Source organism: Chanodichthys erythropterus, chromosome 9, assembly GCF_024489055.1.
Source record: "Chanodichthys erythropterus isolate Z2021 chromosome 9, ASM2448905v1, whole genome shotgun sequence".
Classification (NCBI taxonomy): Eukaryota; Metazoa; Chordata; class Actinopteri; order Cypriniformes; family Xenocyprididae; genus Chanodichthys; species Chanodichthys erythropterus.
This window is the reverse complement of record NC_090229.1, coordinates 30,223,557-30,235,730: the sequence shown is the minus strand read 5'-3', so window position 1 is coordinate 30,235,730 and position 12,174 is coordinate 30,223,557. Positions and strand designations below refer to the sequence as shown.

General features: G+C 35.7%; 2 protein-coding genes across 5 annotated transcripts in view; one reads left to right on the top strand and one right to left on the bottom strand.

The window, feature by feature from the left end:
* Positions 1-10,260, top strand: part of zgc:154046 (Carnitine O-acetyltransferase-like) — a 28,521-nt gene extending 18,261 nt beyond the window's left edge. For 2 of the 3 annotated variants that reach the window (XM_067395290.1, XM_067395291.1), the window contains exons 9-14: positions 4,590-4,709; positions 4,809-4,931; positions 5,998-6,133; positions 6,237-6,299; positions 6,452-6,589; positions 10,046-10,260. In XM_067395290.1, the coding sequence (XP_067251391.1) occupies positions 4,590-4,709; positions 4,809-4,931; positions 5,998-6,133; positions 6,237-6,299; positions 6,452-6,589; positions 10,046-10,258 (793 nt within the window). In that variant the 3' untranslated portion in view covers positions 10,259-10,260. Of the gene's footprint in view, positions 1-4,589; positions 4,710-4,808; positions 4,932-5,997; positions 6,134-6,236; positions 6,300-6,451; positions 6,590-9,587; positions 10,011-10,045 lie in introns of those variants that run through there. The other variant, XM_067395292.1, reaches the window with a different exon arrangement.
* Positions 10,261-11,589: 1,329 nt separating this feature from the next.
* The window catches only part of adamts13 (ADAM metallopeptidase with thrombospondin type 1 motif, 13), a 29,606-nt gene continuing 29,021 nt past the window's right edge, over positions 11,590-12,174 (bottom strand). For both annotated transcript variants that reach the window (XM_067395282.1, XM_067395284.1), the window contains one exon: positions 11,590-11,765. In XM_067395282.1, the coding sequence (XP_067251383.1) occupies positions 11,592-11,765 (174 nt within the window). In that variant the 3' untranslated portion in view covers positions 11,590-11,591. The remainder of the gene's footprint in view (positions 11,766-12,174) is intronic.

Genomic DNA, 12,174 nt, shown 5'->3' with positions numbered 1-12,174 from the left:
GGAAAAGGTTTCTTAGGGCTTCCGGGTTACAGCTGTCACTGTCGTGGTGACTGTAACGCACAACAAAGAATACACTTGTTCTATACTCTTTGCACACAGATAACAAACAACAAGAGCACAATAATTATTGAACTGACAGTGCAGTTCATTCACAATGAACCATTCAGCTTCTCGCGTTTCAGAGCTGAACAACCCCCACAAGTTAGAGTGAGGCACATTAATCCACAGATTTTTCTGCAATTAATAATAGTAACATTACTGAGATCTCGGCGATCTGAATCATTCGTGTCAGTTTCTGGACACGCAACAACATGCAGGATTTACTGCAACAAATACTTGATCAAGAATTAAAAAAATAATCCCATTCAAATCAAACTCAGACACTTATAGTGTTTAGAGTATTAATATCTCATCTCACGAATGAGCGGATGTAGGCGGCACATTAGGTAGCTACTTTCTAATGTAACCATGCAGGGATTTTAGCTTAGTTGAAATAACATTGGAACACGCAATATTATCCACTAGCTACAAGGCCTAAAGAACAAAAGCAAGGAACACGCTTACTCTGTCCTGGTGCGCTCTCAGGCGACTTTCCTTTTGTCTTGGCAGACAATCTTAGATTCATTTACTGCAGTTTTAACAGCAACAACAAAACGTACAGACAAACAACTCGTTCAGATTTCATTCATCCACCGCGCCTTATGTGCAATCATGACAATCAAAAACCTCGTTTCTGTTTCTGATCTATTTTCCGGATCGATAGAAAGATACAATCACACAAGTTACTTGTTTTGTGTACAAATTAGATTAAACTGCCCGCATTCTCCACCATTTACTGTAATGTACCTTTAGGTCATTTATTAGCTCAATTTTATTGTTAAAGGGAATAAGAATTGAATCAACTGTAAATGATTCACTGTAACTGATTCAGAATTAATATTTAACACTTCATCAATTATTCGTCCAGCGAAAATTGAGGTTAGTGTATTTTACCAATTCTGGATAAAATATTATTCTGTGGTCAACAGTAACAATATTTTATTATGGTTATTGTTATTATAATTATTATATTATTATAAGCAAGAGGTAACTTGATCTTTAAGTTTAAGACAGTAATTTGACACACAACACAAGAAACTCGTGTGAAAATCAAAACAAGATTTATTGACTACTTCTAATGATTACAGGAAACTAAGGCTAAACACACACACATACATACACGCACACACATTCGCGGAGTTGATGAGTTATGAAAAGTCCCAAGTTCAGTGCTAACTTAACCTGAGGAAAATCACAAAAGCAGAGCTTTGGCTTGATTCTTTAGGTTTAAAGGAGTTTCACCAGTTTCCAGCAAGAGAGAGAGAAGTTTGCTTGTACCTGCGTTTGCTCTGACAGCTGAGGTAATCGGGTTGTTCCGTGACTCGTGTACAGCGGAGTCCCGTTCTGGATTGGCTGTCTTTCAGGTGACGTCTTCTCGGGAAAGCCCTGTGGGTTGCGCGGAAGCTTTGAAGGACGCTGCTGGCTGGTGAAGCTGTTCTGATCTGAGCGTCTGGCTTGAGCGGCTCTCTTCTTGGGAGACTTTGGTCAGATATTTCACCGAGGGTTGTGGAGTCTGAATGTGACGGCTGTTGATCAGCGGCGTGGCTCGTAGTTGAAATCGGCGGCTGTTAGATGGAAAATCAGCCCCGATAAAGGATCTTCTCAACTTCTTCTTTTCAGCATGACCCAAGCAACTTTTCAGCCGTGGTCAAAGTATTTCTGACCGACTTCTGACTTCCAGCTTCTGACTCTGAGCTTATTTCATATTTTCCTGACTTTAGCTTGTTCGGACAGCATCGTTTTTAAAGGAGCAATTCTGGCTCCATCCTTCAGATGCGATCCTCCAATGAGACGTTGCTACGGAGATTAGACACGCCTCGTCTATTGTCTATTGATCACATCGCGTGATATCTGCAGAACATTCTCCTGTTTTATTAACAACAATATAAAGTTTCTTAATATTTTCCCGATACTGAATTTCAATGTTTCATTCACACAGAATTACAGAGAATTATAAATTCTGCATTTAGAGCTCAAACATGACACACTTCTTACACACATATTAATAGACTGACCTAATTAAAACAATGATTATAAGAGAAAGAATATGCATCCAGGAATACAAACATACAATGCATTGAATCCAACATGTTAGTAATCACATCATATCAAGTGTTATTCTGGATATAGTTAATACTTTAAGTAATCGACAATTGTCCCTTTTGAGATTCAAGATTGAGTCCTTAAGCATAGTTTAAACTTTGACCGGAGTCACGAGTGACCGGGTCAGGATGGATTGCTCAAACAAGGGAGGTATTGATAGGACAGATTCGTCTTTAAATCCGTTGATGGGTGTTTTTCCTGTTCCGTCCGATAATACAAGAGGGTTTTGTGAGAGAATCAATAGATTTAATGTGATCAGACCCACGTGGTAGGTTCTGATTAGTTTATTGCTGATGAGCAAAGAAGTCCTTTAGACAGAGTCCTTTGTTAAGAGAAGTCACGTCATCACTTCTGCTAAGGCTAGGTGTTTCCTGTCAGGAAATGGCTCTTTTGGACCAAATGAAGCTTTGTTCAATCATGCCTCTGGCTGATAAAGCCATTTGGTAACATCTGTCGAACGGGTCCCTACATTACCATCGTTTCTTACTGTGTTCACGGAGACAAGAGCCGTCGCTATTTTCATTTTTAAACACTTGCAGTCTGTATAATTCATAAACACAACTTCATTCTTTATAAATCTCTCCAACAGTGTAGCATTAGCCATTAGCCACAGAGCATAGCCTCAAACTCATACAGAATCAAACGTAAACATCAAAATAAATACTTTACTCACATAATTCTAAGCATGCATACGGCATGCATGACGAACATCTTGTAAAGATCCATTTGAGGGTTATATTAGCTGTGTGAACTTTGTAAATGCACTGTATTATAGTCGAGAGCTCGTGTGGCAGGGAGCACACACGAGCTCTAAAGGGGCGGCGCGCTGCCAAAATCAGTGTATAGTTAATGATGCCCCAAAATAGGCAGTTAAAAAAATTAATTAAAAAAAAAATCTAGGGGGTATTTTGAGCTGAAACTTTACAGACACATTCAGGAGACACCTTAGACTTATATTACATCTTGTGAAAAAGCATTCTTGGGCACCTTTAAATGAAATAGGTCTCACTAAGACCCGATTTATTTGATAAAAAATATGTTAAAATTGTAATATTGTGAAATATTATTACAATTTAAAATAAATTTTATATATTATAACATGTAATTTATTCATGTGATGGCAAATCTGAATTTCCAGCATCATTGCTCCAGTCTACATTGTCGAATGATCCTTCAGAAATCATTCTAATCTGATGATTTGATGCTCAAGAAACATTTCTTATTATTATCAATGTTGAAAACAGTTTTGATCAATTTAGTGCATCCATGCTAAATAAAAGTATTAAATAGTTCACCCAAAAATGAAAATTCTGTCATTAATTACTCACCCTCATGTTGTTCCACACCCATAAGACCTTCGTTCATCTTCGGATCACAAATTAACATATTTTTGATAAAATCTGTTGGCTCAGTGAGGCCTCCATTGACAGCAAGATAATAAACACTTGCAATTGCCCAGAAAGGTACTAAAGATGTATTTAAAACAGTTCATGTGACTACAGTGGTTCAAACTTAATGTTATGAAGCGACGAGAATTTTTGTGTGACAAAAAACAACAACGAATCTTTATGAACCACTGATTTGAAACAAAAAATTTGTAAGCAGTGTTTTGAAATCGCCCATCACTAGATATTGTTATTTTATTTTTTTGGCGCACAAAATGTATTCTCGTTGTTTCATAACATTAAGGTTGAACCACTGTAGTCAGTGGTTCAAAACTGTTTTAAATATATCTTTAGTACCTTTCTGGGCATTTGAAGGTGTTAATTATCTTGCTGTCAATGGAGGCCTCACTGAGCCATCTGATTCCATCAGAAATATCTTAATTTGTGATCCGAAGATGAACGAAGGTCTTACGGGTGTGGAACGACATGAGGGTGAGTATTAATGACAGAATTTTCATTTTGGGGTGAACTAACCCTTTCATTTATTTTACAATTTCTCAATAACCCCAAACATTTGAATGTAAATTGTATAACCAGCAGATACGCACTGATCAGCCGATAATTATTTTCATAGACAACAGATAAATGACTAATATTACAATTTTACTCTGTTCTGCATCACACATTATAACAGTATTAAAATTTATGTTCCTTTTGAGATTTGCTGAAGATTACATTTAACAGTATTATGAAATTATTATTGTTATTTAAGATTAATTTTAAGTGAGCATTATATGATGCCAATGGTAATCTAAAAACAAGGAAATGAGCATCAAATATAAGCCAGTACCAATAAATAAAAAAATCTCTAATATTGGCCTCTAACAAATATAGTATTGTGGCACCGAATAGGTTTGATCAGGTTGTGTTGTTGCTTTTTTGTGAAACTTTATTGTTGTTCAGAAAGTTTATAGATATGTTATGCAACATTTATGTTAACAGGAGGAGAAATGAGACGGTACGAACTCCCATGATTCCACTACCTCTGCCACTAAAGCTTCGATTTAACATCACGCCAGAAATCAAGAAGGACATTGAGAAAGCCAAACAGAACATGAACATGTGAGAACATTTCAAACTGTTATAGTGGGGTTTGAATCAATATTCACCTATAATAAATGAATATAAAATTTTGTACTTTCTTGATCCTCTTATGTATAGAATGGTGCATGAACTGGATGTTCGAGTGCTCAACTTCTCACACTATGGAAGAAAATTCCCGAGGTCTCATAAATTGAGTCCAGACGCATTCATCCAAATGGCTCTGCAGTTGGCATACTACAGGTAAGTTTGACACCCTAGTGCTGAAAACTGCACTAGAAGCTCATCTCTGAACAAATCGTCTCTAAAAATCCCTAAAAATTTGTAGTCCCTCAGTATTTTGTTTTTACATCCCAATGGCTTCTCTCACTTCATTTCCTAGGTTGCATGCATGCCATTTATGCTACATTTCTTCTTGTCAGCATCTTTAAAGGTCAAGTATGTAATTTTTTATGTTAAAATACTTTCTTCTTACTTAGTTTATTGTGCAGAGCGATATAAGACAGTCATTTGTAGGGCTGCATTTAAGTCCACTTTTTTATGCCTTTTCCTCGCTAACTTCCATCCGTCTCCTTCACTCAGATGTACGTCACTGCTTACATTGCACAAATGCCCACTACTGGCGGAACCCTTGCAATGGGTTTAAATGGAAAGCCCTAATCCCTTGATCACTTGTGGGTAAATTAAGTGCAAGTTAGGGCTGTGTGATTAAATGATTAGTTCACTTTAAAATGAAAATTATCACAAGCTTTACTTACCCTCAAGCCATGCTAGGTGTATATGACTTTCATCTTTCTGATGAACACAATCGGAGTTACATTAATAAATATCCAAAGCATCTAAGCTTCATAATGGCATTGAACAGGACCAACAAGTATGAGCTGAAGAAAGTGCATCCATCCAAAGCAAAACGTGTGTGGAGTGTGGAGTAGTTTTGCTTTGGATGGATACACTTTCTTCAGGTTCATACTCGTTGGTCCTCGTTAGTACCCCAAGCTTTACTTAGTTTAGTGCCACTAGTGGCATATAAATTACATACTTTGCCTTTAAAACATGCAATGCATTCTGGAAGTGGAGAATTGCAGAATTGCATTAAAACATGCAATGAATTCTAGAAGTGGAGAAACATCATTGGAAACTGGTTTCCTCCCAGCATTTGCATACTTTTACATAATAATTAATTGCATGTGGATAAAAAAGTATATGTTATTAGCAAACTTGTGTATGTATTAAATTAAAGTGTGGGGTCTGTGTGTTTTTGCTCATAACCACGCCAATCCACTGATGATAGATCTTGTTCCTGTGTTAGGATGTATCAGACGTGCTGTCCGACCTACGAGAGCGCCTCCTTACGCATGTTTAAACTGGGCAGAACGGAAGCCATTCGATCCACCACCACAGAATCGCTCCAGTTCACACAAGCCATGGATGATCCATCAAAAAATGTACAAGTTTACATTTTAGTATCATTCTCATTTGTCACTCTCGATTAAGATAATTTTCCATGTTATTATTTATGTCCATATTGTTTCATTTTCACATTTGCAGAATGGTGAGAAAGCGGCACTGCTCGAAAAGGCGATCAAAGTCCACAGAGAGCACACACACATGGTGAGTGTCATATGATGTTTAAACATTTGTTTGTCATGGTATCATGAATTCTCAATAAATAGGATCTAAAAATTTTTTTTTATTTTTTTTATTGATGTTGTGTTACAATTTTGCCTCCTTCTGATCTCAGTTTTTGTTTCCTTTGTAATCAGGCCATCCATGGGCAGGGTGTAGAGAGGCACATGCTGGGTCTAAAGATGGTGGCCATTGAGGATCTGACATCTTTACCTGAGATCTTCATGGATACATCATATGCTGTGTCTTCACATTTTAATCTCTACACAAGTCAGGTTTGTGGCTGTTCCAGGCCAGTAACACTGCAGCTAAATATGATTGTCACTTCTCTTCTGGGTGCTTAATAACAATCTGTGCACACAGAGATTTGCTATTTATGGGAAACAGACTGTAATTTAATGTAACTCTTATGCCATCTCATATTGGACATTCTTCTGTTTTTTAAATAATATATTGTCCACCTTTTTAAATAAAATGAAAATGAGGTGTCGAGTTCAAAAATTACAAACTCATAAATTAACCATAAATCCACAAAGTCCATTTACAGTGATGGTCAGGTTTCTCCAATTTTTTTTTTCGTAATTCAGTTTACATGACCAATTCCATCCTCTCACCTTATATTTTACCAGGCTTGTTTTTTGTTTATTCTTTCTACTGCACCTTTAAGACTTCTATATGTAAATGACCTCTGTTATTATTAGTTAACCTCTTTGCATGTGAAATGAGTAGCAATGCTTTCGTAGTGTTTGCATAGCTGGGCTGCTTTACATTGTGTCAGGTTCACAAAACAATCCTAAATGTGCCTCACAAACAGTTAACACCATGTCTTACACTGTAAAACCCAATAAGTTCAGAGTACTCAAAATTATTGTAGACATCGATTACCTCAAACAATTTAGGTAAAGCAACTCAAATCTTTTAAGTAAAGAATAATTAAAAATAACAATTAAGTCAAATTGAAATTGTTTAATTTTTGTTTTATTTAATGTTTAAGTCCACTCTACTTAAAACTATTGTTTACCATACGTAATGTTTATTATTTTTCAATTATTTTGATGCAGTGGTTGTAAAAACCCAATAAGTTAAGAATACTCAACATTTAAGTAAACAACTCAAAGATTATTTTAGTAGAACCTAAAAAATGTTATTTTATACTGCACAAATTCAGTAATTACAATTGAATTGAAATATTTAACAAACTAACACCTAATCTTTACAGTTAAGTCCCATTCTCGACCTAATCACAGGCAATACTTTTCACAGAAACACATTTACCCCCAATTCACAGACAAGGCTTAAGATAGTCCTAGACTAAAATGCATGTTTGAGCTGTTTTAACTGAAAGCAGCTCACACTGACAGTGCCATTGTTTTGTCTCAAGATGGACACCAATAATGTTTTTTTTTTTTTTTTTTTTTCTGGTGTATATTTATAATAGCTACTTAAATATCCTAATTGAACTAAGGTTTAATCCTGGTTTAGGCTAAGCCCTGTCTGTGAAACCAGGCCATAAATACCAAAATAACAGAACATTACACAATAGCACAGCTTCCCATGTATTAATCTTGTGAAAAAACACACAAAATAACACTCAATTTCAATATTTATTCTCCCTTACAGAGTGTGACACAAAGCATGCTGTGAACTTGAAATCTGCTACAACTCCGTTTAATGTTGAATGGACTCTTCTGATAAAGTCGGTTACGACGGTAACAGTAAACTTAAAAAATAATAATTTAAGTATAAGGGTTAACTCAAAAATGTTGAGCTACACAAAAATAAAACTAAACTCCTCATTCAGAAAATGTAATTTTTAAGTTGCATCAATGATTTAACAGAGTTTAATTGCAGCAAACTCAATCTTTATAAGTTAGTAGTACTGTACTGTACTGTAGTAAGGGGCGAAAGGTATGATTCTAGGGCGGCCAAGTGATTTCATCCTAGGAGGACCCCTACCCCCATCAACATGGGATTAACATGGAAAAGATAAGACTGAAGTGAGATAAGGGACCTTGCTACAAATAATCTTTAGCTGCCTGTAACATTGGGATCCTTTAGAAAGGTTATAATGCACTAGCATAAATGCTAACCCTTAGCCAGGACCTGCAAAATGTTTGGTAGACTTCCCAAATCTAGATAAAAATAAATTATAGTATCTTCTTCTGGTGTATCTATACTATTTTCTTGCTAAATACTGAATAAGCATTGATAATATGGTTGGTCATGGTGGTTATGGTTTTGTTAGAATCTACATGGACAAACTTTTTTTGTTTCAAAGAGCTGGAAGATCTTGTGTCCTATTTAAAACCCCTCCGGATACTCTAAGTAACAGTGTCTCACTGTCATGTAATACCTTGCAAATCATTCTGCCTTCTTGGTGCCCTTTGATATAGTTTACATTTAACAGATACATAAATCTGACAGGGTTGCAGTAATGCTTCCCTGAGGACACTTATGTACTATTCAGCAATATCTTTTATCTCCAGTCAAAGAAAGGATTGTTTTGGAACTGTGTTTACAACTGTATTGGCACTAAGGGTGTCGCAATATACTGGTAATGATGATAACTTTAATATTTAAAAAATGAAATACTGATATAATGTAATACTACACAAATTATATTAACATAAATAATCAGCAGTAGCTGGTTGGCACTCCAACATTATAGGTGACGGTATTGCACCTTGAGGCTAGTTGGCACCCATCATAAAATGGAAAAGTGAAAACAACAATGAAGTGGCTGAATCCGAATATTCTTACTTACCTACTATGTAGTAGGCAAATAACAAGATGTAAAATGAGTAGTATGTCTGAATGCATAGTATTTATAAAAATGTAGGCAAAAATACCTGGATGACTTACTACTTTCGGTGAGATTCTTAAAGGATTAGTTCACTTCCAAATAAAATTTTCCTGATAATTTACTCACCCCCGTGTCATCCAAGATGTTCATGTCTTTCTTTCTTCAGTCAAAAAGAAATTAAGGTTTTTGATGAAAGTGAGGTCTGAACGTGCTCTGACAACGGAAGTGATGTCTCGCACTTATTGAAGCAAAGCGCGAGAGATCACTTCCGTCACCAGAACGCGTTTTCAGACCTCACCAACCGGATGTGCAGGGCAGTTGGACATAGTGGTGTTTTAGAGGTAAAAAATGATATAAATACTGTTCGGTTTCTCGCACAAACAGAACGTTTTGTGTCTTAGGACATCAATGTGTCGTTAAGAGCCACAGGGTTTAATTCAGATTTGCCTGTGCATGTTTTACTCTTATAGATGGAATTCCCATTGACATTCATTATACGACTGACAGACCGCAACAGTTGGAGTTAAAAATCATCATTTGTGTTCTACTGAAGAAACAAAGTCACCTACATCTTGGATGCCCTGGGACTAAGCAGATAAATATCAAATTTTCATTTTTGGGTGAACTATCCCTTTAATTGTTCTCATCTCTTAAAGGGACAGTTAACCTAAAATAAAAATTCTGTCATTTACTCACCTGTATGACTTTCTTTCATCTGCGGAACAGATATTTGGAAAATTGTTTCTGTGTTCTTATTTGTCAGTGTAATAAAAATGGGAACCAATGCTGTTTCAAAACAAAAGAACAGAATTCAAAATATCTTATGCTGTTTGGGTGTACTGTCCTTTTAAGAGCTTGATTGTTTTGTAAACCTGTCTTATTGTGAAATATAGCATTTTCACGCAAGCTGCGGTTGTTTTCTTTTCAGGTTGGATCAAAGACGGACTGCCATATGTGTTTTGGACCCATGGTTCCTGATGGTTACGGTGTCTGCTACAACCCCATGGATGACCATATCAACTTTGCGGTGACGGCCTTCAATAGTTGTGAAGAAACCAACGCCACTAAACTGTCCATGTTTCTAGAGGAAGCACTTCTGGACATGAAGACCCTTCTGGAGCAGGTGTCTAAGGCCCAGTGAGTGACGACACTTCTTTAATGGCAAAAGAAACTCTCACGGAAGCCCTGAAACCTTTTCAGACTGGAGGCTTTTCTCACTTTCGGTGTCATTAAACTGACATGTATTATTGGCTCATATAGGTATTCCATATCTTTAATGGTTATGTGTGAGATTTTTTTTCATTATGCAGAGACTATAAGTAACTAAGAAAACCATTCTTAGGTTAATTCCATCGAAAAAGTATAAACAATGTGACTATGTGGTTCTCTTAAATCTTTGATCTGTTTGAGCACAGCAACATTGACTCAATGGCTGCTGGAAGTCAGGAAACCTGTTTCAAAACAGTCATTGTTTCTCAGTGTATTTTAATAATGCTAGTGGCACAGAAATTACAAACTTTTACTATTCAGGGAAGTGACTATGGATGAAGAGGCTGCTTCAAACACAAACGGGGACAAAAACACGTTCATTATGGTTTTACAGTTTCAGTTGTAAAAGTTGAATGAGAATGTTGTTGATATCCAATCCATATCATGTTAAGCCCAAAGTATACTCAAGTTTTTATTTTTATTATTATTATTTTATTTATTTTTTTGCGTACTCTAGTATATGTGGACAGTGTGCATTAAGTTTCATCATCATCACATTACAATCAAAACAATTACTAAAAAAAGGTTACATAGAGATTATATACAAATATTTTATGTTTACTTGGATGCCATGTGACCATTAATCAATATCAGAGAACCGTGAACATGCAAAGGTTTTGTTAAATTACTGAGATGTTGTACTTCAAATCTCAGGGGGTATTTAAGTAAATATTTTCGGTCCAAGGGGTTCAGCTGTCAAAAAAGTTTAGGAACCCCTGAAATGGACTATACTTGTGTTTGCCTCTATACATACACTAAGTGTATGTGTAAAAAGCGCACTTTGGGCTTTAAGGAGGTTCACGGTAGTTTTATAAACGGTAACTAGGACTGTTATTCTAAACCAAAACTCTCACAGCCACATTGACCTATTCTAAATCACTCAGTAAAATATCATTAAATAAACTTTATGATTGTTATTTATTTCTTTGTGCTGTTAGATTAGCAGGTTAGACTTGGCACACATTATTGTCAGCAGATTAACTCATGTTCATTACAATAAATATACAGAAGCACTCATATATAAACAGTAAATTGTATTATGTTTGTTTTTAAATGATATGACAAAACAAGACAATACTTCAGATTATATATCTTTGATATAAAGTTAATAAATCCTCCTGTTCTGATTCTGGTGTGCTAAACTGGCTAAATTAAGATTTTTAAATGCTCCAAGGCTCTATATGGACTAGAAACACTCTTACAAACTACACTGGTTCTTCTTCAGAAGGGTTAATATACGAATACTCTGCCCTGAACATTCCCTTGATTTGCTGATACTCTCCGTGGAATTCCACTTCAGCCCTACTTCCTGAGGAGCTCCACAGGAAGAGCCGTGTCCCTCTGAATATGGTCGTCTTTAAGGCATCCACATCACGAATCTGGATAAGCAAAAGAAAACAATAACATAGAACACACAAATTTCCATGGGACATCACATCTACAATGTCTAACAATCTTAGTGCTTGCATGACTACTTATTTTTTTACTAAATGCCAGTTCCGTATCTATATTAGCTGTCTTTACTGTTTCATCTCAAATGTTTCCTTATTATGTGTTTTTTGAACACAAACTGCTTGAATTTCAATTATTATTGACAGAAATTACAGATGCATGATTACATCTCTTTATTTGTCATCCAGATGACTATTCTTTTTTATTATAACATTATAAAGGTCTTTACTGTCACTTTTGATTAATTTAATGCATCCTTGATTAAAAAAGTATTAATTTCTTTAAAAAAAAAATTACTGACCCCGTACAAAAGTGAATGTTTATATAAAAGGATGG